The following is a 23,137-nucleotide window of genomic DNA, read 5'->3' on the forward strand; positions in this document are numbered from 1 at the left end:
TCAATCCACCAAGTATCTCAATACTTATTTTTTATTGTGAAGTTTAAAAACAAGCAGTAAAAAGTAAAAAAAAAAAAAAAACGGCATACAAACATAACACGACTTCTTGGAACACGAGGAAAAATAAAAGGCATCCCATCTGATGCAGCAACCTGATCTGAAGTCAGCAAGGGGACGGGGGCCTCGGGGACACAAACTGTGCCAAAACAACCAACATAACAAGCAGGCACACACTGTAGCAAGCATCCATAGAAACAGGGGCTTGTACACACAGTCAGTCGCACAGACACACACAAACCCAGGCCCACCCTTTAGTTACTGAAAAATATGAACTAAGTAAAATTATAAGTGGGTGGGGGGAGGGGAAAAATGCTGCTACTTCATCAACACAGGGAATGTTTTAACTGAACTAGACGTTAATTAAAAATGAAAATAAAAGCCTAAAAAGCAAAAAAATATCCTTTTGCTTGCAAAAAAACAACTCGTTTTTACAAACTGATGCTGAATATTAGTAATAGTTATACTCCAAAGTACTGCTAGACGTTTATTCCTCAGGAAAAACAAACAAATGACAGAAGTGCGAGTCCATGTATTTTACAGATGGGTATTAGCGAGGCCAATGAGTAGGAGCTCTTTACCATCTTCCCCTCTTCTTCTCTTCCCCTCCTCAGACACTAGGTGGGGTACAGGGTGAGGACAGGCAGACACTAGTTGGGATGCAGGGTGAGGACAGGCAGATAGTAGGGGTTGGGGTGAAGGGTGAGGACAGGCAGATAGTAGGGGTTGGGGTGAAGGGTGAGGACAGGGGAACATAAAGGAAAAACAACCCTACCAAGTTGTTCAATCATCTCATCAGCAAAAAAAAAAAAAAAAGGTAGAATTTGTTATTTTTCGGTTTTTGTAAAAAAGAAAAGGGGAATTTTTAGGGGAAGAGAAGAAGGGGGTACTGGGAGTGTATTTGAGGGAGGGAATTAAGGTTTTGCTTCCATCAAAACCAGACATTTTTTGAATGACTTAAACCCAGAAGAAAACATTTAAAAAGTCCAGAGAGCTGGATGGGATGTGGCTGCAGTGAAGGAACAGTCCTCCCGGTCCACGTCTGACAGGCTGGAGACTGGCTGGATTTGGTTCACTGGGCCTGGGAGAGAGAGAGGTTAAAGTAACTGTCCAGTGTTCCCAGATTTCTATGTAATGTGTTACCTGTTGTCCTGGCTGAGTGGGGTGTGTGTGTTACCTGTTGTGCTTGCTGAGTGGTGTGTGTGTGTGTGTGTGTGTGTTACCTGTTGTGCTTGCTGAGTGGTGTGTGTGTGTGTTACCTGTTGTGCTTGCTGAGTGGTGTGTGTGTGTGCGTTACCTGTTGTGCTTGCTGAGTGGTGTGTGTGTGCGCGTTACCTGTTGTGCTTGCTGAGTGGTGTGTGTGTGCGTGTTACCTGTTGTGCTTGCTGAGTGGTGTGTGTGTGTGCGTGTTACCTGTTGTGCTTGCTGAGTGGTGTGTGTGTGTGCGTGTTACCTGTTGTGCTTGCTGAGTAGTGTGTGTGTGTGTGTGTGTGTGTTACCTGTTGTGCTTGCTGAGTGGTGTGTGTGTGTGTGTGTTACCTGTTGTGCTTGCTGAGTGGTGTGTGTGTGTGTGTGTGTGTGTTACCTGTTGTGCTTGCTGAGTGGTGTGTGTGTGTGTGTGTGTGTGTGTGTTACCTGTTGTGCTTGCTGAGTGGTGTGTGTGTGTGTGTGTGTGTTACCTGTTGTGCTTGCTGAGTGGTGTGTGTGTGTGTGTGTGTTACCTGTTGTGCTTGCTGAGTGGTGTGTGTGTGTGTGTGTGTTACCTGTTGTGCTTGCTGAGTGGTGTGTGTGTGTGTGTGTTACCTGTTGTGCTTGCTGAGTGGTGTGTGTGTGTGTGTGTGTTACCTGTTGTGCTTGCTGAGTGGTGTGTGTGTGTGTGTGTGTGTTACCTGTTGTGCTTGCTGAGTGGTGTGTGTGTGTGTGTGTTACCTGTTGTGCTTGCTGAGTGGTGTGTGTGTGTGTGTGTGTTACCTGTTGTGCTTGCTGAGTGGTGTGTGTGTGTGTGTTACCTGTTGTGCTTGCTGAGTGGTGTGTGTGTGTGTGTGTGTGTTACCTGTTGTGCTTGCTGAGTGGTGTGTGTGGTGTGTGTTACCTGTTGTGCTTTGCTGAGTGGTGTGTGTGTGTGTGTGTGTTACCTGTTGTGCTTGCTGAGTGGTGTGTGTGTGTGTGTGTGTTACCTGTTGTGCTTGCTGAGTGGTGTGTGTGTGTGTGTGTGTTACCTGTTGTGCTTGCTGAGTGGTGTGTGTGTGTGTGTGTGTTACCTGTTGTGCTTGCTGAGTGGTGTGTGTGTGTGTGTGTGTTACCTGTTGTGCTTGCTGAGTGGTGTGTGTGTGTGTGTGTGTGTTACCTGTTGTGCTTGCTGAGTGGTGTGTGTGTGTGTTACCTGTTGTGCTTGCTGAGTGGTGTGTGTGTGTGTGTGTTACCTGTTGTGCTTGCTGAGTGGTGTGTGTGTGTGTGTGTTACCTGTTGTGCTTGCTGAGTGGGTGTGTGTGTGTGTGTGTGTTACCTGTTGTGCTTGCTGAGTGGTGTGTGTGTGTGTGTTACCTGTTGTGCTTGCTGAGTGGTGTGTGTGTGTGTGTGTTACCTGTTGTGCTTGCTGAGTGGTGTGTGTGTGTGTGTGTTACCTGTTGTGCTTGCTGAGTGGTGTGTGTGTGTGTGTGTTACCTGTTGTGCTTGCTGAGTGGTGTGTGTGTGTGTGTGTGTTACCTGTTGTGCTTGCTGAGTGGTGTGTGTGTGTGTGTGTGTTACCTGTTGTGCTTGCTGAGTGGTGTGTGTGTGTGTGTGTTACCTGTTGTGCTTGCTGAGTGGTGTGTGTGTGTGTGTGTGTTACCGGTTGTGCTTGCTGAGTGGTGTGTGTGTGTGTGTGTTACCTGTTGTGCTTGCTGAGTGGTGTGTGTGTTACCTGTTGTGCTTGCTGAGTGGTGTGTGTGTTACCTGTTGTGCTTGCTGAGTGGTGTGTGTGTTACCTGTTGTCCTTGCTGTGGGGTGGCAGCCTGTCCCGGAGCCCCTCCAGGGCCGTAGAAGGCCGCCTGCTGCCTGTAGTACTCAGCCCAGGCTGCACTGTAGTCCTGCTGTCCGCCGGCTCCTCCCCCGGCCACGGCTGCAGCCGGCGCTGCTGCAGCACCTCCACCGGGCTGGGCTGAGGAGAGACAGGGAGGGAAAGCGGATCAGATTTTAAGATCAAGAACTTGGACAAGAAAATAGTATTTGTTGATCACAATTCTGCTGTATAGAAATAAATCTGAGGACATCTTCTGGATGAAAAGTGTCCATTAAAAAGGTGGCTTGTAGAAGGACTCTATACAGTGAAGGCCTTTCAGTCCTTTTCTAGTGACACACAGGCTCTCCTGACATGTCTGGAGACTGGACAGTCCTACAGCATGTCTTCTGGATCAAGATGGCCGCCGTTTCGCCAGAGCTCAGCTGTGATTATCTAGAGGTTTATTTTTACTAACTGTATCCACTATTATTTCTTCTGTGTTTTGTTTCTAGTGATACATTGTTAGTGATTATTGCACTATAGGACATGTCATTGTAAAGTCAATATAACCATGGCGATGATCATAACCATGGTGATGATCTTACCCATGCCCATCTTCTTGTAATACTCCTCCCAGGCCTTGGTGTAGTCTGGCTGACCTCCAGGGGTCTGGGCTGCCTGGGAGGGGTCTGCCTGGACTGGTGCGGCTGCTGGGGCGTTGGGGGCCTGGCCCGGCATGGCGCCACCTGGCTGCTGCTGGTAGTACTGCGCATAGTAGGCTGCCCACGCTGCATTGGGGTCTGCTGCTGCCTTGTCTGGGGGGAAGATTAGAGAAAGAGGGTTGAAAGGGAGGAGAAGGTAAAAGTGAGGAGAGGAAACGAGAAGGTAAAAGTGAGGAGAGGAAACGAGAAGGTAAAAGTGAGGAGAGGAAACGAGAAGGTAAAAGAGGAAAGAGCGTTGAGGACAGGCCAGGGAAAAATGTATTGACCAGGAGGGAAAGTGCCTGATGGAGTTCCAGACCAGTGTATATGAAGCCGTGTCTACTCACTGGGGTCGTGTGGCCCTCCAGGGGCCTGCCACTGCTGGAAGGTGTTTCCCCAGCCCTGAGGGGCCCCATAACCATGACCACCTGGGGGGCCGCCACTGGAGAGAGAGAGAGGAGAACAATAAAACACTTCATATCTTTCTAAGTCTTACAACACATCACAAACACACCAAAACACATGACACCCATTGGCTTTAACTAACATGTGGCCTTGTTTTATTCAGAGGTAGAAATGTAAATAACATACAATGGACATGACAGACAAATGGTGAAATAAATCAAACATTTTGAGCCATAAAAATCCCTCAACAGCACAGGGGGATCAGAGCGGCTCACCGCACGAACAATAGACCCCTTCTTTTATGTGCATGGATGTATAACAAACTGTAGCGATGCAAACTAGCACCTAGCCTTTATGTCCAGTAGTTGCTATAGCACCTAGCCTTTATGTCCAGTAGGTGCTATAGCACCTAGCCTTTATGTCCAGTAGGTGCTGTAGCACTAGCCTTTATGTCCAGTAGGTGCTATAGCACCTAGCCTTTATGTCCAGTAGGTGCTGTAGCACCTAGCCTTTATGTCCAGTAGTTGCTGTAGCACCTAGCCTTTATGTCCAGTAGGTGCTGTAGCACCTAGCCTTTATGTCCAGTAGGTGCTGTAGCACCTAGCCTTTATGTCCAGTAGTTGCTATAGCACCTAGCCTTTATGTCCAGTAGGTGCTGTAGCACCTAGCCTTTATGTCCAGTAGTTGCTATAGCACCTAGCCTTTATGTCCAGTAGGTGCTATAGCACCTAGCCTTTATGTCCAGTAGGTGCTATAGCACCTAGCCTTTATGTCCAGTAGGTGCTATAGCACCTAGCCTTTATGTCCAGTAGGTGCTATAGCACCTAGCCTTTATGTCCAGTAGGTGCTATAGCACCTAGCCTTTATGTCCAGTAGGTGCTATAGCACCTAGCCTTTATGTCCAGTAGGTGCTATAGCACCTAGCCTTTATGTCCAGTAGGTGCTATAGCACCTAGCCTTTATGTCCAGTAGGTGCTGTAGCACTAGCCTTTATGTCAAGTAGTTGCTATAGCACCTAGCCTTTATGTCCAGTAGTTGCTATAGCACCTAGCCTTTATGTCCAGTAGTTGCTATAGCACCTAGCCTTTATGTCCAGTAGTTGCTATAGCACCTAGCCTTTATGTCCAGTAGGTGCTGTAGCACCTAGCCTTTATGTCCAGTAGGTGCTGTAGCACCTAGCCTTTATGTCCAGTAGGTGCTGTAGCACCTAGCCTTTATGTCCAGTAGGTGCTGTCTCTACTGTGTGTGTGTGTGTGTGTGGGGGGGGCTCTGCATTATCAAGGTTGGGGTTGTAGGGGTGCATGGTTGGTGTACTTACTGCGGGGGTCCTCCGGGGCCACCAGGCCCTGGGTTGTAAGGGTTGGGGTTGTAGGGGCCCATTGGACCAGCTGGACCAGGTCCCCCAGGACCTCCCCCTAGAGGACACAGAGGAGCCTAGAGGAGCAGAGAGGAAACCATTCATTCCATTTACAGGTCACGTGGGACTATTAAATGATACACTGGGTGTTTAAGTGTGTGTCGACACGCGTCCGTCCTCCCGTACCTCGATCTTGTCCTCTATGAGCTGCTTGGCGTGATCTATCTGTTGAGGGGACCCCCTGATGATGAACAGTTTGAAGTTGGGGTCCCCGTTGGGCGGCGGCTGACGCGAGATCTCCACGAAAGCCCCCGTCTGCTGGTTGATGGCCTTGACGTTCTCGCCACCCCGACCAATCACCAGGCCGCATTTGTGGGCGGGGATAGAGAAGGTTACCTCACCTCCCGGAGGACCGCCCCAGTTGCCCTGGCCTCGCCCCCTGCCATGGCCACCCTGAGGCATCCCCCCCGTGCCAGGTGGACCTGGAGGACCCTGGAGAAGAGACACAGGTAAAGGCTTCCGCACGACAGCGCTCGCATACTACCTTTTAAAGACCTTCGCTTGAAAACCGCAAAGTGCCAGTAGTACTATTTGTCCATTTGTAGACTCTGTAGCCAGTACACACTTCCTCAAAAATAGTCTTGATATAAATCTAAGATTACTCAAAAAAAGAGTCATTAATGTGACATTTTTGCATAGATCTGAGGTGCATGTAACTAAGATGTTTTGTGTGGTATTTTGCAAGTGAAAAGATGTGCACGAAAACAAAAGTCATCTATAGACAACAGTTCATTGAAGAATCTCTACTATTGACCAATGATGGGACGCAGATGTCGAATGCTGAACTTCAGCCCCGAGAAAATTTAGTGCACAAACAGAGCGAGGAAGAAAACTTCTTGTTTTAGATATTTTTTATTTTTTATTAATTGGCTGAACACCAAAACTGTCACAAAATGTCAGAATATTGCACAAACTGTTCTGAACGGTTTCAGATGGGAAGCTTTTTAATTAATTTTTTTAGTGTCATTTTTATCCATCTGCCCAGGTACTAAAGCTGAACATGTGCCAGATTTGTCCAGCTGGCACATCGACAGAAAATGTCCCCTTCAAAGAAATGTATTAATAAACACAAAATGTCAAGGAGAAACTAGAAGGGGAATAGTGGAGACGTGATGTACAGTAGCTTCCATAAGTATTCACCCCCCTTGGCATTTTTACTATGTTGTTGCCTTACAACCTGGAATTAAAACTGATTTTTTGGGCAATGCCAACTGTATGTTTGTGTGCATGTCTGGAAATATTACATGTATGTGTGTGTTCTTGTATGTGTTTATTTGAGAGTGTGTATATGTGTCCAAACACCTACATGGCAGCAGCCTCAGGCAAACCGGCGTTGGCTGTAAAAACTGCTCCTCCGTGTCACTCAGACTGACTTTCTATTTCTATTATGTTTTGACTTTTATCTTTGCCCATCATTCCATCTCCCGCATCCCAACCCTCAACCCATCCATCTCCCGCATCCCAACCCTCAACCCATCCATCTCCCGCATCCCAACCCTCAACCCATCCATCTCCCGCATCCCAACCCTCAACCCATCCATCTCCCGCATCCCAACCCTCAACCCCTCCATCTCCCGCATCCCAACCCTCAACCCCTCCATCTCCCGCATCCCAACCCTCAACCCATCCATCTCCCGCATCCCAACCCTCAACCCATCCATCTCCCGCATCCCAACCCTCAACCCATCCATCTCCCGCATCCCAACCCTCAACCCATCCATCTCCCGCATCCCAACCCTCAACCCATCCATCTCCACTCCCTCAACCCCTCCATCTCCACTCCCTCAACCCATCCATCTCCCGCATCCCAACCCTCAACCCATCCATCTCCCGCATCCCAACCCTCAACCCATCCATCTCCCGCATCCCAACCCTCAACCCATCCATCTCCCGCATCCCAACCCTCAACCCATCCATCTCCCGCATCCCAACCCTCAACCCATCCATCTCCACTCCCTCAACCCCTCCATCTCCACTCCCTCAACCCATCCATCTCCCGCATCCCAACCCTCAACCCATCCATCTCCCGCATCCCAACCCTCAACCCATCCATCTCCACTCCCTCAACCCCTCCATCTCCCGCATCCCAACCCTCAACCCATCCATCTCCCGCATCCCAACCCTCAACCCATCCATCTCCCGCATCCCAACCCTCAACCCATCCATCTCCCGCATCCCAACCCTCAACCCATCCATCTCCCGCATCCCAACCCTCAACCCATCCATCTCCCGCATCCCAACCATCTCCCGCATCCCAACCCTCAACCCATCCATCTCCCGCATCCCAACCCTCAACCCATCCATCTCCCGCATCCCAACCCTCAACCCCTCCATCTCCACTCCCTCAACCCCTCCATCTCCACTCCCTCAACCCCTCCATCTCCCGCATCCCAACCCTCAACCCATCCATCTCCCGCATCCCAACCCTCAACCCATCCATCTCCACTCCCTCAACCCATCCATCTCCCGCATCCCAACCCTCAACCCATCCATCTCCCGCATCCCAACCCTCAACCCATCCATCTCCCGCATCCCAACCCTCAACCCATCCATCTCCCGCATCCCAACCCTCAACCCATCCATCTCCACTCCTACATCCCAACCCATCCATCTCCCGCATCCCAACCCTCAACCCATCCATCTCCCGCATCCCAACCCTCAACCCATCCATCTCCCGCATCCCAACCCTCAACCCATCCATCTCCCGCATCCCAACCCTCAACCCATCCATCTCCCGCATCCCAACCCTCAACCCATCCATCTCCCGCATCCCAACCCTCAACCCCTCCATCTCCCGCATCCCAACCCTCAACCCCTCCATCTCCCGCATCCCAACCCTCAACCCATCCATCTCCCGCATCCCAACCCTCAACCCCTCCATCTCCCGCATCCCAACCCTCAACCCATCCATCTCCACTCCCTCAACCCATCCATCTCCCGCATCCCAACCCTCAACCCCTCCATCTCCCGCATCCCAACCCTCAACCCATCCATCTCCACTCCCTCAACCCATCCATCTCCCGCATCCCAACCCTCAACCCATCCATCTCCACTCCCTCAACCCATCCATCTCCCGCATCCCAACCCTCAACCCATCCATCTCCCGCATCCCAACCCTCAACCCCTCCATCTCCCGCATCCCAACCCTCAACCCATCCATCTCCACTCCCTCAACCCATCCATCTCCCGCATCCCAACCCTCAACCCATCCATCTCCACTCCCTCAACCCATCCATCTCCCGCATCCCAACCCTCAACCCATCCATCTCCCGCATCCCAACCCTCAACCCATCCATCTCCCGCATCCCAACCCTCAACCCATCCATCTCCCGCATCCCAACCCTCAACCCATCCATCTCCACTCCCTCAACCCATCCATCTCCCGCATCCCAACCCTCAACCCATCCATCTCCACTCCCTCAACCCATCCATCTCCCGCATCCCAACCCTCAACCCATCCATCTCCCGCATCCCAACCCTCAACCCATCCATCTCCCGCATCCCAACCCTCAACCCCTCCATCTCCCGCATCCCAACCCTCAACCCATCCATCTCCACTCCCTCAACCCATCCATCTCCCGCATCCCAACCCTCAACCCATCCATCTCCACTCCCTCAACCCATCCATCTCCCGCATCCCAACCCTCAACCCATCCATCTCCCGCATCCCAACCCTCAACCCCTCCATCTCCACTCCCTCAACCCATCCATCTCCCGCATCCCAACCCTCAACCCATCCATCTCCCGCATCCCAACCCTCAACCCATCCATCTCCCGCATCCCAACCCTCAACCCCTCCATCTCCACTCCCTCAACCCATCCATCTCCCGCATCCCAACCCTCAACCCATCCATCTGCCGCATCCCAACCCTCAACCCCTCCATCTCCACTCCCTCAACCCATCCATCTCCCGCATCCCAACCCTCAACCCATCCATCTCCCGCATCCCAACCCTCAACCCATCCATCTCCCGCATCCCAACCCTCAACCCATCCATCTCCCGCATCCCAACCCTCAACCCCTCCATCTCCCGCATCCCAACCCTCAACCCATCCATCTCCCGCATCCCAACCCTCAACCCATCCATCTCCCGCATCCCAACCCTCAACCCCTCCATCTCCCGCATCCCAACCCTCAACCCCTCCATCTCCACTCCCTCAACCCATCCATCTCCCGCATCCCAACCCTCAGCCCCTCCATCTCCACTCCTACATCCCAACCCATCCATCTCCACTCCCGCATGCCAACCCTCAACCCATCCATCTCCACTCCTACATCCCAACCCTCAACCCATCCATCTCCACTCCTACATCCCAACCCTCAGCCCATCCATCTCCACTCCCGCATCCCAACCCTCAACCCATCCATCTCCACTCCCTCAACCCATCCATCTCCACTCCTACATCCCAACCCTCAACCCATCCATCTCCACTCCCTCAGCCCATCCATCTCCACTCCTACATCCCAACCCTCAGCCCATCCATCTCCACTCCTACATCCCAACCCATCCATCTCCACTCCCGCATCCCAACCCTCAACCCATCCATCTCCACTCCTACATCAACCCTCAGCCCATCCATCTCCACTCCCGCATCCCAACCCTCAACCCATCCATCTCCACTCCCTCAACCCTCAACCCATCCATCTCCACTCCCTCAGCCCATCCATCTCCACTTCTACATCCCAACCCTCAGCCCATCCATCTCCACTCCCACATCCCAACCCTCAACCCCTCCATCTCCACTCCCTCAGCCCATCCATCTCCACTCCTACATCCCAACCCTCAACCCATCCATCTCCACTCCTACATCCCAACCCTCAGCCCATCCATCTCCACTCCTACATCCCAACCCTCAGCCCCTCCATCTCCACTCCTACATCCCAACCCTCAGCCCCTCCATCTCCACTCCTACATCCCAACCCTCAGCCCCTCCATCTCCCGCATCCCAACCCTCAACCCCTCCATCTCCCGCATCCCAACCCTCAACCCCTCCATCTCCACTCCCTCAACCCATCCATCTCCCGCATCCCAACCCTCAGCCCCTCCATCTCCACTCCTACATCCCAACCCATCCATCTCCACTCCCGCATGCCAACCCTCAACCCATCCATCTCCACTCCTACATCCCAACCCTCAACCCATCCATCTCCACTCCTACATCCCAACCCTCAGCCCATCCATCTCCACTCCCGCATCCCAACCCTCAACCCATCCATCTCCACTCCCTCAACCCATCCATCTCCACTCCTACATCCCAACCCTCAACCCATCCATCTCCACTCCCTCAGCCCATCCATCTCCACTCCTACATCCCAACCCTCAGCCCATCCATCTCCACTCCTACATCCCAACCCATCCATCTCCACTCCCGCATCCCAACCCTCAACCCATCCATCTCCACTCCTACATCCCAACCCTCAACCCATCCATCTCCACTCCTACATCAACCCTCAGCCCATCCATCTCCACTCCCGCATCCCAACCCTCAACCCATCCATCTCCACTCCCTCAACCCTCAACCCATCCATCTCCACTCCCTCAGCCCATCCATCTCCACTTCTACATCCCAACCCTCAGCCCATCCATCTCCACTCCCACATCCCAACCCTCAACCCCTCCATCTCCACTCCCTCAGCCCATCCATCTCCACTCCTACATCCCAACCCTCAACCCATCCATCTCCACTCCTACATCCCAACCCTCAGCCCATCCATCTCCACTCCTACATCCCAACCCTCAGCCCCTCCATCTCCACTCCTACATCCCAACCCTCAGCCCCTCCATCTCCACTCCTACATCCCAACCCTCAGCCCCTCCATCTCCACTCCTACATCCCAACCCTCAGCCCCTCCATCTCCACTCCTACATCCCAACCCTCAGCCCCTCCATCTCCACTCCCTCAACCCATCCATCTCCACTCCTACATCCCAACCCTCCACCCCCACTCCCTCCACTCCCTCAGCCCCTCCATCTCCCTCACAGCATCTCCACTCCCTCAGCCCATCCATCTCCCCCACAGCATCTCCACTCCCTCAGCCCATCCATCTCCCCCACAGCATCTCCACTCCCTCAGCCCATCCATCTCCCCCACAGCATCTCCACTCCCTCAGCCCATCCATCTCCCCCACAGCATCTCCACTCCCACTTCCCAACCCTCAGCCCATCTATCTCCTCCCACTTCAACCCTCAGCCCATCCATCTCCCCCCACTTCCCAACCCTCAGCCCATCCATCTCCTCCCACATCCCAACCCTCAGCCCATCCATCTCCCCCCACTTCCCAACCCTCAGCCCATCCATCTCCCCCCACTTCCCAACCCTCAGCCCATCCATCTCCTCCCACATCCCAACCCTCAGCCCATCCATCTCCTCCCACATCCCAACCCTCAGCCCATCCATCTCTGCTGGCCGCCCACTTCGGGTTTCATATAAGAATTCTAGAATAATTTTTGCAGAAAAGCACAAAATCTTGAATCCTGCGTTTTATGTTTTTTCTTTCCATGTTTTAATAACGGATTAAAATGGTGCTCTGTGGGATGTTAAAAACCCAACTCTGATCTGTACTGTTTGGAGAGCTCCTTGGTCTTCATGGTGCCCCTTGCTTAGTGGTGTTGCAGACTCTGGGGACTTATATCTATATATACACACACACATACATATATACACACACACATACATATATACACACACACATACATATATACACACACACACACACACACACACACATATATACACACACATACATATACACACACACATATATACATACATATATACACACACACACACATATATATATATACACACATATATATACACACACACACACACATATATATACATACATACACACACAGCTCATGTGACACCAAGTTAAATAAAGTCCACCTGTGTGCAGTCTAAGTATGTGACTTCTAAAGGTAATCAGTGGCACCAGGTCTTTTTTTTCCCATTTCACTTCAACAATTGACTATTTTTTGTATGTCCATTACATGAAATCCAAATAAAAATCTATTTAAATTCCAGGTTGTAAAGCAACAAAACAGGAAAAATGCCAAGGGGGTGAATACTGCTGGGGAGTCTCTGACCCACCATACTGCTGGGGAGTCTCTGACCCACCATACTGCTGGGGAGTCTCTGACCCACCTCTACGCAGACGACACCATTCTGTATACTTCCGGCCCTTCTTTGGACACTTAACAACCCTCCAGGCAAGCTTCAATGCCATACAACTCTCCTTCCGTGGCCTCCAATTGCTCTTAAATACAAGTAAAACTAAAATGCATGCTCTTCAACCGATCGCTACCTGCACCTACCCGCCTGTCCAACATCACTACTCTGGACAGCTCTGACTTAGAATACGTGGACAACTACAAATACTTAGGTGTCTGGTTAGACTGTAAACTCTCCTTCCAGACCCATATCAAACATCTCCAATCCAAAGTTAAATCTAGAATTGGCTTCCTATTTCGCAACAAAGCATCCTTCACTCATGCTGCCAAACATACCCTTGTAAAACTGACTGCAATACCAATCCTCGACTTTGGCGATGTCATTTACAAAATAGCCTCCAATACCCTACTCAACAAATTGGATGCAGTCTATCACAGTGCAATCCGTTTTGTCACCAAAGCCCCATATACTACCCACCATTGCGACCTGTACGCTCTCGTTGGCTGGCCCTCGCTTCATACTTGTCTCAAAACCCACTGGCTCCAGGTCATCTTCAAAACCCTGCTAGGTAAAGTCCACCCTTATCTCAGCTCGCTGGTCACCATAGCATCTCCCACCTGTAGCACGCGCTCCAGCAGGTATATCTCTCTAGTCACCCCCAAAACCAATTCTTTCTTTGGCCGCCTCTCCTTCCAGTTCTCTGCTGCCAATGACTGGAACGAACTACAAAAATCTCTGAAACTGGAAACACTTATCTCCCTCACTAGCTTTAAGCACCAACTGTCAGAGCAGCTCACAGATTACTGCACCTGTACATAGCCCACCTATAATTTAGCCCAAACAACTACCTCTTTCCCAACTGTATTTTATTTATTTATTTTGCACCCCATTATTTTTATTTCTACTTTGCACATTCTTCCATTGCAAAACTACCATTCCAGTGTTTTACTTGCTATATTGTATTTACTTCGCCACCATGGCCTTTTTTGCCTTTACCTCCCTTCTCACCTCATTTGCTCACATTGTATATAGACTTGTTTATACTGCATTATTGACTGTATGTTTGTTTTTACTCCATGTGTAACTGTGTTGTTGTATCTGTCGAACTGCTTTGCTTTATCTTGGCCAGGTCGCAATTGTAAATGAGAACTTGTTCTCAACTAGTCGACCCGGTGAAATAAAGGTGTTCTCAACTAGTCGACCCGGTGAAATAAAGGTGTTCTCAACTAGTCTACCTGGTGAAATAAAGGTGTTCTCAACTAGTCTACCTGGTGAAATAAAGGTGTTCTCAACTAGTCTACCTGGTGAAATAAAGGTGTTCTCAACTAGTCTACCTGGTGAAATAAAGGTGTTCTCAACTAGTCTACCTGGTGAAATAAAGGTGTTCTCAACTAGTCTACCTGGTGAAATAAAGGTGTTCTCAACTAGTCTACCTGGTGAAATAAAGGTGTTCTCAACTAGTCTACCTGGTGAAATAAAGGTGTTCTCAACTAGTCTACCTGGTGAAATAAAGGTGTTCTCAACTAGTCTACCTGGTGAAATAAAGGTGTTCTCAACTAGTCTACCTGGTGAAATAAAGGTGTTCTCAACTAGTCTACCTGGTGAAATAAAGGTGTTCTCAACTAGTCTACCTGGTGAAATAAAGGTGTTCTCAACTAGTCTACCTGGTGAAATAAAGGTGTTCTCAACTAGCCTACCTGGTTAAATAAAGGTGTTCTCAACTAGTCTACCTGGTGAAATAAAGGTGTTCTCAACTAGTCTACCTGGTGAAATAAAGGTGTTCTCAACTAGTCTACCTGGTGAAATAAAGGTGTTCTCAACTAGTCTACCTGGTGAAATAAAGGTGTTCTCAACTAGTCTACCTGGTGAAATAAAGGTCTTCTCAACTAGTCTACCTGGTGAAATAAAGGTGTTCTCAACTAGTCTACCTGGTTAAATAAAGGTGTTCTCAACTAGTCTACCTGGTTAAATAAAGGTGTTCTCAACTAGTCTACCTGGTGAAATAAAGGTGTTCTCAACTAGTCTACCTGGTGAAATAAAGGTGTTCTCAACTAGCCTACCTGGTGAAATAAAGGTGTTCTCAACTAGTCTACCTGGTGAAATAAAGGTGTTCTCAACTAGTCTACCTGGTGAAATAAAGGTCTTCTCAACTAGTCTACCTGGTGAAATAAAGGTGTTCTCAACTAGTCTACCTGGTGAAATAAAGGTGTTCTCAACTAGTCTACCTGGTGAAATAAAGGTCTTCTCAACTAGTCTACCTGGTGAAATAAAGGTCTTCTCAACTAGTCTACCTGGTGAAATAAAGGTCTTCTCAACTAGTCTACCTGGTGAAATAAAGGTCTTCTCAACTAGTCTACCTGGTGAAATAAAGGTCTTCTCAACTAGCCTACCTGGTGAAATAAAGGTGTTCTCAACTAGTCTACCTGGTGAAATAAAGGTCTTCTCAACTAGTCTACCTGGTGAAATAAAGGTGTTCTCAACTAGTCTACCTGGTGAAATAAAGGTGTTCTCAACTAGTCTACCTGGTGAAATAAAGGTGTTCTCAACTAGTCTACCTGGTGAAATAAAGGTGTTCTCAACTAGTCTACCTGGTGAAATAAAGGTGTTCTCAACTAGTCTACCTGGTGAAATTAAATAAATAAACATGCTTATGCAAGGCACATTTCAGATATGGCCTTCGAGACGTCTCTCCTTCTCAAGACCAGAAAGTCTTACCTGTTCATACCCCTGCACCATCTTATATTTAACTCAGTGTTTCCCCTTGCCATCTAGTCCCACTTCCCTTCACACCCCACATGTACCCACCCCCCTCCCATGTGTCAGCCTGTAGTGGGTAGTGTACGTACCCCCTGTCCTCCGTCCTCCCTGACTCTGATGCTCTGCAGCAGCTCGTTGATGATGGAGGCAGCATGCTCACAGCGGTCTGGAGGGCCCATGATGTGGGCTATCTTATCAGGACCTGCACCGTCATCTAGAGAGAGGGGGGGGGGGGGGGGGGGGGGGGGCAGCAAGAGGGGAGAGAGAGAGCGATCGAAAGACAAAGATAGAGGGAAGCACAGATCGCCGCGAAAGAAAGACAGATCGAGCGAAAAAGATGAGAAAGAGTCATCATAACGATCACCGTTTAAACCAAAAGGTTCCAGTCAAAATGTTTCTCTTATACGGTCCTGTACCTTCATCTGACAGAGGGAGAAGGGCGTGAGGGGGAGAGAGGGGGAAGGGAGAGAGGGGAAGGGAGTGAGGGAGAAAAAGAAGGAGAGAGTTACCATACTGTTCACAACACTCAGCTGGAGTCAAGACAGGAAGTTGCTACCTGGACTTAACAGATTGGCACCTCTAAGATGAGGTGTACTAACATGCCCTTTCTGACCCGATAGAAACACATCAATCTGCTGTGTGTAAGTGTGTGTGTGTGTGTGTGTGTAAGTGTGTGTGTGGTGTTTAAGTTTCATATACAGTCCTGTACCTTCATCTGACAGAGGGAGAGAGAAAGGGGGGGAGGGGACAAAGAGAGGGACAGTTACCATACTGATCATAACACTCAACTGAAGCAGGGTCAAAATGGGACGGCGCTACCTGGACTCGTCCCATAACAACAGACTGGAGCTCCCAGCTGCAAACCGTTTCGTTACGGTGGGGCTATACTGAACATGCCCCAGGTTCGCCCCACAGTCAAGTGACTTATTTAAATGTTGTGGGACTAACAAGAGGTCTGAGATCAGTTTGTTTCTCCCGGACCTATGATCACGTGTAAAAAAAACTCCATCATAAAATACTAATGTTTCCTATGATATAAATATTTTAAATCTGTTGTAGGTGTGGGTTTGAATCTTATACGTCATGTACCTTCATCTGATAGAGAGAGGGGGGGAGGGGGAGGGAGAGAGAACAAAAAGGAGAGAATTACCATAGTGATTATAACAACTGAAGCAGGGTTTAAGGGGGAGATACAGGGACTGGCTGAACAAGAATAGAAGGTAGTGTTCCGTAGCAGGAAGTCGTGTGTGTGATCCTCACCTGGTTTGAACTGTATCCTAACTCCAGCGTCTGCCTGGATCTTCTTGATCATCTCTCCACTTCGACCAATCACAACTCCCACAGAGTGGCGGGGCACGGGCACCTGGCCAATGAAAAGACACCTTAATGAGGAAAAGGCATCTGGCCAAGCTGAAACACGATACTGATGGGGCAAAGACGTTCAACAGAGTTGTAGTCGAGGCTCGTTACTAAACGGGGCTGCAACGCCACAGTCATTCTACAATGTTTAACCATAGACTTAGAACGAGTAGAAGGGGCATTCTGAATCAGGTCAATGATGCTGCTGTCAGATGTTCTATTTAACATTCTAGTCAATGTAAGTCTATGGGTTTAACCCCCCAGGGCTGCATTTCCATCAGCCAAGCTGCCTTCCCTGTGCCATGGTGGAAGGTGGGGTTAACATAACTAGAGAGAAGCAGCTGGGGGAGTTTGACCTCCACAGCTCTGTCAAATCCAGTCAGACTTCCAACTAGAATCAAGTTGAATCCATCTCATAAACATTAAAAGATCCTACTCACATCCATGCCGCCTCCTCCTCCACCACCACCTCCTCCCATTTGGTTGCCAAAATTGTTTCTGTCTCCAAAGCCAGCGTGATCCCTCTCTCTCAGAATCTCATTCACCAGCTCCTTTGCTTGCTGCAGAGAGAGAGAGAGGGAAAGTAAGAGAGGTTGATCAAGTCAGACAGTACTACCTGGCATAATATCAGAGACATCACTACAACCAGCCCCATATCCAGGAACGCATTACGCTCAACAGGGGCGCGTGGTGAAGGCAGTACGCGCCACAGGGGCGCGTGGTGAAGGCAGTACGCGCCACAGGGGCGCGTGGTGAAGGCAGTACGTGCAACAGGGGCGCGTGGTGAAGACAGTACATGCAACAGGGGCGCGTGGTGAAGGCAGTACGCGCAACAGGGGCGTTTACCTGAACTTTGTAGGGGTCTCCGATGATGCGCAGGGGTTTGTCCATGTTGGGTGGCTGGGAACCATCTTGGATGAGGATCATCTTCACTCCAGCACGCTCCTACAGGGAAGAGATACATCTCTATATATCCATCCATCCATCTGACAAGCCTCCCCATGTTTAGTGTTGGTTTCCTAGTACTTCCCTCCCATTATATTAGTTGCTGTGTTCTGATTCGTACTCCTGTACAGATATTTGATGTACCAGTACACCCCCTGGACAGGACACTAGTCTATCTCCTGTTTCTGTAGGGTGAGGCAGCTTGATGTACCAGTACACCCCCTGGACAGGATACTAGTCCATCTCCTGTTTCTGTAGGGTGAGGCAGCTTGATGTACCAGTGCACCCCCTGGACAGGACACTAGTCCATCTCCTGTTTCTGTAGGGTGAGGCAGCCTGATGTACCAGTACACCCCCTGGACAGGAGGCTTCAGCTATACAACTCCCCAATGTGTACCTGTAGTTGTTTGATGGTCTCTCCTCCCTTGCCGATGATTAGGCCGGCCTTGCCAGCTGGGATCATCATCTCCTGCATGGAGCCACTCTGCCCATTGGTCGACTCGTGGAAAGAGGAGGAAGGAGCACCGCGCCCACGAGATACAATCTCATCCAGAAACATCTTGGCTTTCCTGAAGAGGAGGAAAAGACAGACAGGGAGGGTGGCAAGTAGTTAGAAAGAGTTGTGTAATGATCAGAAATACTTAACATGGCCCCTACGCCAGCGCCCAGAATTTTTCAAATTGAGATCAAACGACTAGGAAAAACTAACAAACCCTACTCCCTATGTAGGGCACCACATTAGACCAGGGCCCTATGGGGACACCACATTAGACCAGGGCCCTATGGGGACACCACATTAGACCAGGGCCCTATGGGGACACCACATTAGACCAGGGCCCTATGGGGACACCACATTAGACCAGGGCCCTATGGGGACACCACATTAGACCAGGGCCCTATGGGGACACCACATTAGACCAGGGCCCTATGGGGACACCACATTAGACCAGGGCCCTATGGGGACACCACATTAGACCAGGGCCCTATGGGGACACCACATTAGACCAGGGCCCTATGGGGACACCACATTAGACCAGGGCCCTATGGGGACACCACATTAGACCAGGGCCCTATGGGGACACCACATTAGACCAGGGCCCTATGGGGACACCACATTAGACCAGGGCTTAGTGTCTTACGCGATGGCGTCAGGGTTTCCTGTGAGGGAGACGCTCCTCTCTGGCATGCCACCACTGTCTGAAACACAAACAACAAGTAAACAACAACAAGTAAACAACATCTGTCTAACTGGCAGACTACAAATGCATCCCAATTGGCACCCTATTACTTACAAAGTGCACTAACAGAGCCCTATGGGCCCTGGTGAAACGTAGTGCACTAACAGAGCCCCATGGGCCCTGGTGAAACGTAGTGCACTAACAGAGCCCTATGGGCCCTGGTGAAACGTAGTGCACTAACAGTAGTGCACAATAAAGGCATATGCTCCGGCCAAATGTAATGCTCTATCTTTGACCAGGGCACTAGCCTAGAGTAGTGCCCTAAAAAAAGGTCATTGCTCTTGTCCAAAGAAGTGCACTATATTTGCTCAAGGCCCTGGTCAAAAGCAGTGCCAGATAGTTCCACGTTTTAATGTCGCGTGCACAAGGACAGCAAAATGCCTTTGTTGCGAGAGCCAATCAGAACACAGCACAGTTTCATCAGGCATAATAATGGCCATCGCTCTGGTCTAAAGTAGTGCACTAGATAGGGAATAGGGCTCTGGTCTAAAGTAGTGCACTAGATAGGGAATAGGGCTCTGGTCTAAAGTAGTGCACTAGATAGGGAATAGGGCTCTGGTCTAAAGTAGTGCACTAGATAGGGAATAGGGCTCTGGTCTAAAGTAGTGCACTAGATAGGGAATAGGGCTCTGGTCTAAAGCAGTGCACTAGATAGGGAATAGGGCTCTGGTCTAAAGTAGTGCACTAGATAGGGAATAGGGTGCCATCTGGGCTGCGTGCTGAGATAGTAGAGGTAGTATATAAAGAATATAAAGAGAGGTGAGCACCTAGTTGCTCACCTGGAGCGATCTGGACCTTGCAGCCCGAGTCCTGCTGGATCTTGTTGATCTGCTCGCCCCCTCGACCAATGACTGTGGAGAAACAAGCCGTGAAGTCATTTTATCATAGTATGCGTGAACAGCTTCTCTGTGTGAGCCCAAGCGATACCGTGTGTGTACTCACTGAGTCCGACCATGCCGTCTGGCACTCTGTACTCCTCTGTCATAGTGGAGGGTCTGACACTGAAGAGAAAAGAGGGAGAGAACGGAGGAATGAATGTTTATCCTTCACAACAAGCCCAAAACACCAGGGAATCGAACACTGCAAAATATACAAGACAGGCAAAAAGAGAAGACAAAACAGCCTTCTATTAATACCTTTGCTGAGACAGGGCAGCGAGCTGAGCTCCGATAGCTACAGGGAAGAGTAATGGATTAACAACCAATAGAAAGCAACCGATAAATGTGAGAGGATAGGCAGAGACAAGAGATTGTCTGTTAGGTGTACGTACACAAAGCAGTGGCTGAGTCTCTGTCCCCCTGGGAAGACATCTTCTTGGCATCTGGTTGGTCTGATAAAACAGGAAAGACATGAACCTCAATACCATCCTGAAGTAAGGCTCCGGGAACATGATCCTCTGTGTGTACATAGTGTATGTGTGTGTCTCGGTTTTCCTCCGTGTGTGTGTTGGTCCCTGTGCCTCTGTGTTGCCCTCCCCTGGTCTCCTACCTCCATCCTCCAGAGAGCGTTTCAGTGTTTGGAACGGGAAGCCCTCTCCTCCTCCTGCTCCTCCATTGTTACTTGGAGGTCCGGCATCTCCTCCGATCTTAGCTGCAATCTAGGGAACACACACAGCATGTATCTCATTAAAATGCATTGTGTGAGCGCCTAGAGAAAATGAATTTGGCCCAAGATAGTGATATATGGACCGTTTTGTATAATATTCCCCGGGTGTGAATCTGTAACTGGTAGCCTGATCCTAGATCTGTAGCTGCCCAAGTATATCACCTCTACACAAACCATGTACCATCCCGCATCCCTTTATTACACAATAGCCGGGTTGGATCCCAAACAGCACTTTATATTCCCGATAATGGACTACTTTGACCAGATCCCCGTGGTGCCATTTGAGAAGCAGCCCTAGACTCTGTAGTTATTTTCTACACCCGGGGTTAGTCCAGGTAGCTGCCAGACTGGGATAAGAGGATCTCGTTTGGAGATACTGGCCTAATTCGTATCACAGACATGTCGGCAGTAGCTAACGTTAACACTAACTAGAGCGTGTTTGTGTCCCACTAGCTATGCAAGTTAGCTATTCTGAAACACTGACCGACAAATTTGACTGTTTCGGAAGTTTGCATCGCAGGTTCCATGTGGAAACGTCTACCTCATTAGCTAACGTTATTGAACTAGCAACTACCTTAAGTTAATGATAGTCTGCTGGCGCTAGCTAGTTACCAAACTTAAAGCTAACGCTAGCCACGTTAAATGATTGATGACTAACTAGTTAACTACATGGTAGGTCTATTGGAATATAAATTGAGGGCTTTTCGTGATCACCAACATTAGTTAGCTTACTATCCAGGCACCTAAAGGTAACGTTAGTGTCGGTGTTTTGGGCTTGTTGGCTAGCTGCTATCTAGAACAAGGAAAGCATCGCCACGCCGAGAACACTACCAGCTAGCCTCACCAGCTAACGGTAGCACTCTAACTAGCGTAAACCTTGTGGCGCTACCAAACTCAAACGTTTAACGTTAGCTAATATTAAAAACAAAGCCACACATGCGTACACCAACACAATGTTCAAATCTAGGTTTTTCGCATTTTGATTTCACCCACACACCAAGCCGGTCGGTCGCATCGATTCGAGTAACCCATCGACGGCCTCGTTGCAAGCTAGCTAGTTAGCCTAGCATCGTAGATAGCGCACACAACAGACTGGCTTGGGTCAGTGCCCCAGTCTCGCTATTGCTCCAACCTTACCTGTCTGGCTCGCTGCACGGCGTCCGCGAAAGCATCTTTTTTGCCTCCAGCGCCCGCTCCGGCCCCGGGTGAGCCGTAGTCCGACATGCTGCTTGCTCTCTTGGGGAAAATACACAGACACACACGGGGGTTTGGACAGGTAGTTAGGCCGAGCAGAGTTGCGCAGAAGCGGGAAGATGAGAAAGGCGAAGTGCGGGGAGGGCGCAGAAAGTGGGCATCAAACCTTCTAGCAGTCTTCCCTCCTAAAGTAACCAATCGGTGATTGCGAAGGAGGCGGTGAAGAATTACAGACACAAATCTTACTGGTTTACTGCCTCGAACGTAGGTCCTATTGACCAGGGCAGGGAGATACTTGATTGACAGTTCAGCTTTGACCAATCATCTGTAGGCGCTTTTTGAAGAGCCAATCGGAGTTTGAAGAATGGTCAAGTTGACCAATGTGCTTACAGAAACAACCTTCCATTATTGATTGATGTTTGTAACGACCAATACCCATTTGGGGGCAACAATGAGCTCGTTCAGCTCGTAAAACACAAACCATCAACCTTGCAGGATCTCAAAAGTAGAAACACAGATGAAAGCAACAAAGCAGAAATTTTGAGTTAGTTTTTGGTACCATTGCTATAAATATTAGCCTGGTCCCAGATCTGTTGTGATTTTGCCTACTCCGTTGTCAAGCCAAACAGCGTGACAAATTCCATAAGGAGTTGGCAAGAGAGACTAGCACCCAGGCTAACAGCATTCAGCCATGTCATTTAAATATTAGTGACCTAGCTACTTATGTTAGCTGATAGACATACCACTCTCCAATTTTAGTGTCCCAAATGGCACCCTATTCCCCATATAGTGCACACATTTTGACCAGAGGAATGGTCAAGTAGTGTACTATATAGGGGGAATGGTCTCTGGTCTAGAGTAGTGTACTATATAGGGTGAATGGTCTCTGGTCTAAAGTAGTTCACTCTATAGGGTGAATGGTCTCTGGTCTAAAGTAGTGTACTATATAGTGTGAATGGTCTCTGGTCTAAAGTAGGTAACTATATATTTTGTGGTCCCGAGTGGCGCAGGGGTCTTAGGCACCGAATCTCAGTGCTAGAGGTGTAACTACAGACCCTGGTTCAATCCCGGGCTGTATCACAACCGGCTGTGATCGGGAGTCCCATAGGGCGGTGCACAATTGGCTAGCATTGTCCAGGTTAGGAGAGGGTTTGGCCAGGGTAGGAGAGGGTTTGGCCGGGGTAGGAGAGGGTTTGGCCGGGGTAGGAGAGGGTTTGGCCGGGGTAGGAGGGGGTTTGCCCGGGGTAGGCAGTCACTGTAAAAACATAATTTGTTCTGAACTGACTTGCCTAGTTCAATAAAAA

General features: G+C 49.6%; 1 protein-coding gene across 4 annotated transcripts; it reads right to left on the reverse strand.

The window, feature by feature from the left end:
• Positions 1 to 17: 17 nt before the first annotated feature.
• On the reverse strand, positions 18 to 22,056 carry LOC109882930 (far upstream element-binding protein 2). Of its 4 annotated transcripts, none has more exons than XM_031816859.1 (21): positions 21,777 to 22,056; positions 20,523 to 20,631; positions 20,305 to 20,364; positions 20,171 to 20,207; positions 19,977 to 20,035; positions 19,802 to 19,885; positions 18,936 to 18,993; positions 18,194 to 18,365; positions 17,698 to 17,796; positions 17,292 to 17,411; positions 16,753 to 16,855; positions 16,582 to 16,587; positions 16,202 to 16,207; positions 15,909 to 15,914; positions 15,582 to 15,706; positions 5,687 to 5,992; positions 5,462 to 5,577; positions 4,086 to 4,180; positions 3,643 to 3,852; positions 3,024 to 3,196; positions 18 to 1,138 (listed from the first exon to the last, which is right to left on the reverse strand). In XM_031816859.1, exons 1-21 carry the CDS (start codon positions 21,861 to 21,863, stop codon positions 1,130 to 1,132), a joined length of 2,040 nt encoding a protein of 679 aa, XP_031672719.1. In that variant the 5' UTR covers positions 21,864 to 22,056; the 3' UTR covers positions 18 to 1,129. The 4 variants fall into 4 exon arrangements, with proteins under 4 accessions (XP_031672719.1, XP_031672722.1, XP_031672720.1 ...); XM_031816862.1 differs by having other exon boundaries at positions 19,814 to 19,885; positions 21,777 to 22,055; XM_031816860.1 differs by lacking the exon at positions 15,909 to 15,914 and having other exon boundaries at positions 21,777 to 22,055.
• Positions 22,057 to 23,137: the final 1,081 nt, after the last annotated feature.

This window comes from Oncorhynchus kisutch, unplaced genomic scaffold (assembly GCF_002021735.2).
Source record: "Oncorhynchus kisutch isolate 150728-3 unplaced genomic scaffold, Okis_V2 scaffold886, whole genome shotgun sequence".
NCBI classification, from domain to species: domain Eukaryota; kingdom Metazoa; phylum Chordata; class Actinopteri; order Salmoniformes; family Salmonidae; genus Oncorhynchus; species Oncorhynchus kisutch.

Coding starts and splice junctions, on each gene's coding strand:
- LOC109882930 (XM_031816859.1), bottom strand. CDS start 21,863: ATGTCGGACTACGGCTCACCCGGGGCCGGAGCGGGCGCTGGAGGCAAA. Junction 20,365..20,522: donor ACGCTCTCTGGAGGATGGAG/GTAGGAGACCAG, acceptor CTGTTTTATCAG/ACCAACCAGATGCCAAGAAG. Junction 17,412..17,697: donor GAGACCCCTACAAAGTTCAG/GTAAACGCCCCT, acceptor CTCTCTCTGCAG/CAAGCAAAGGAGCTGGTGAA.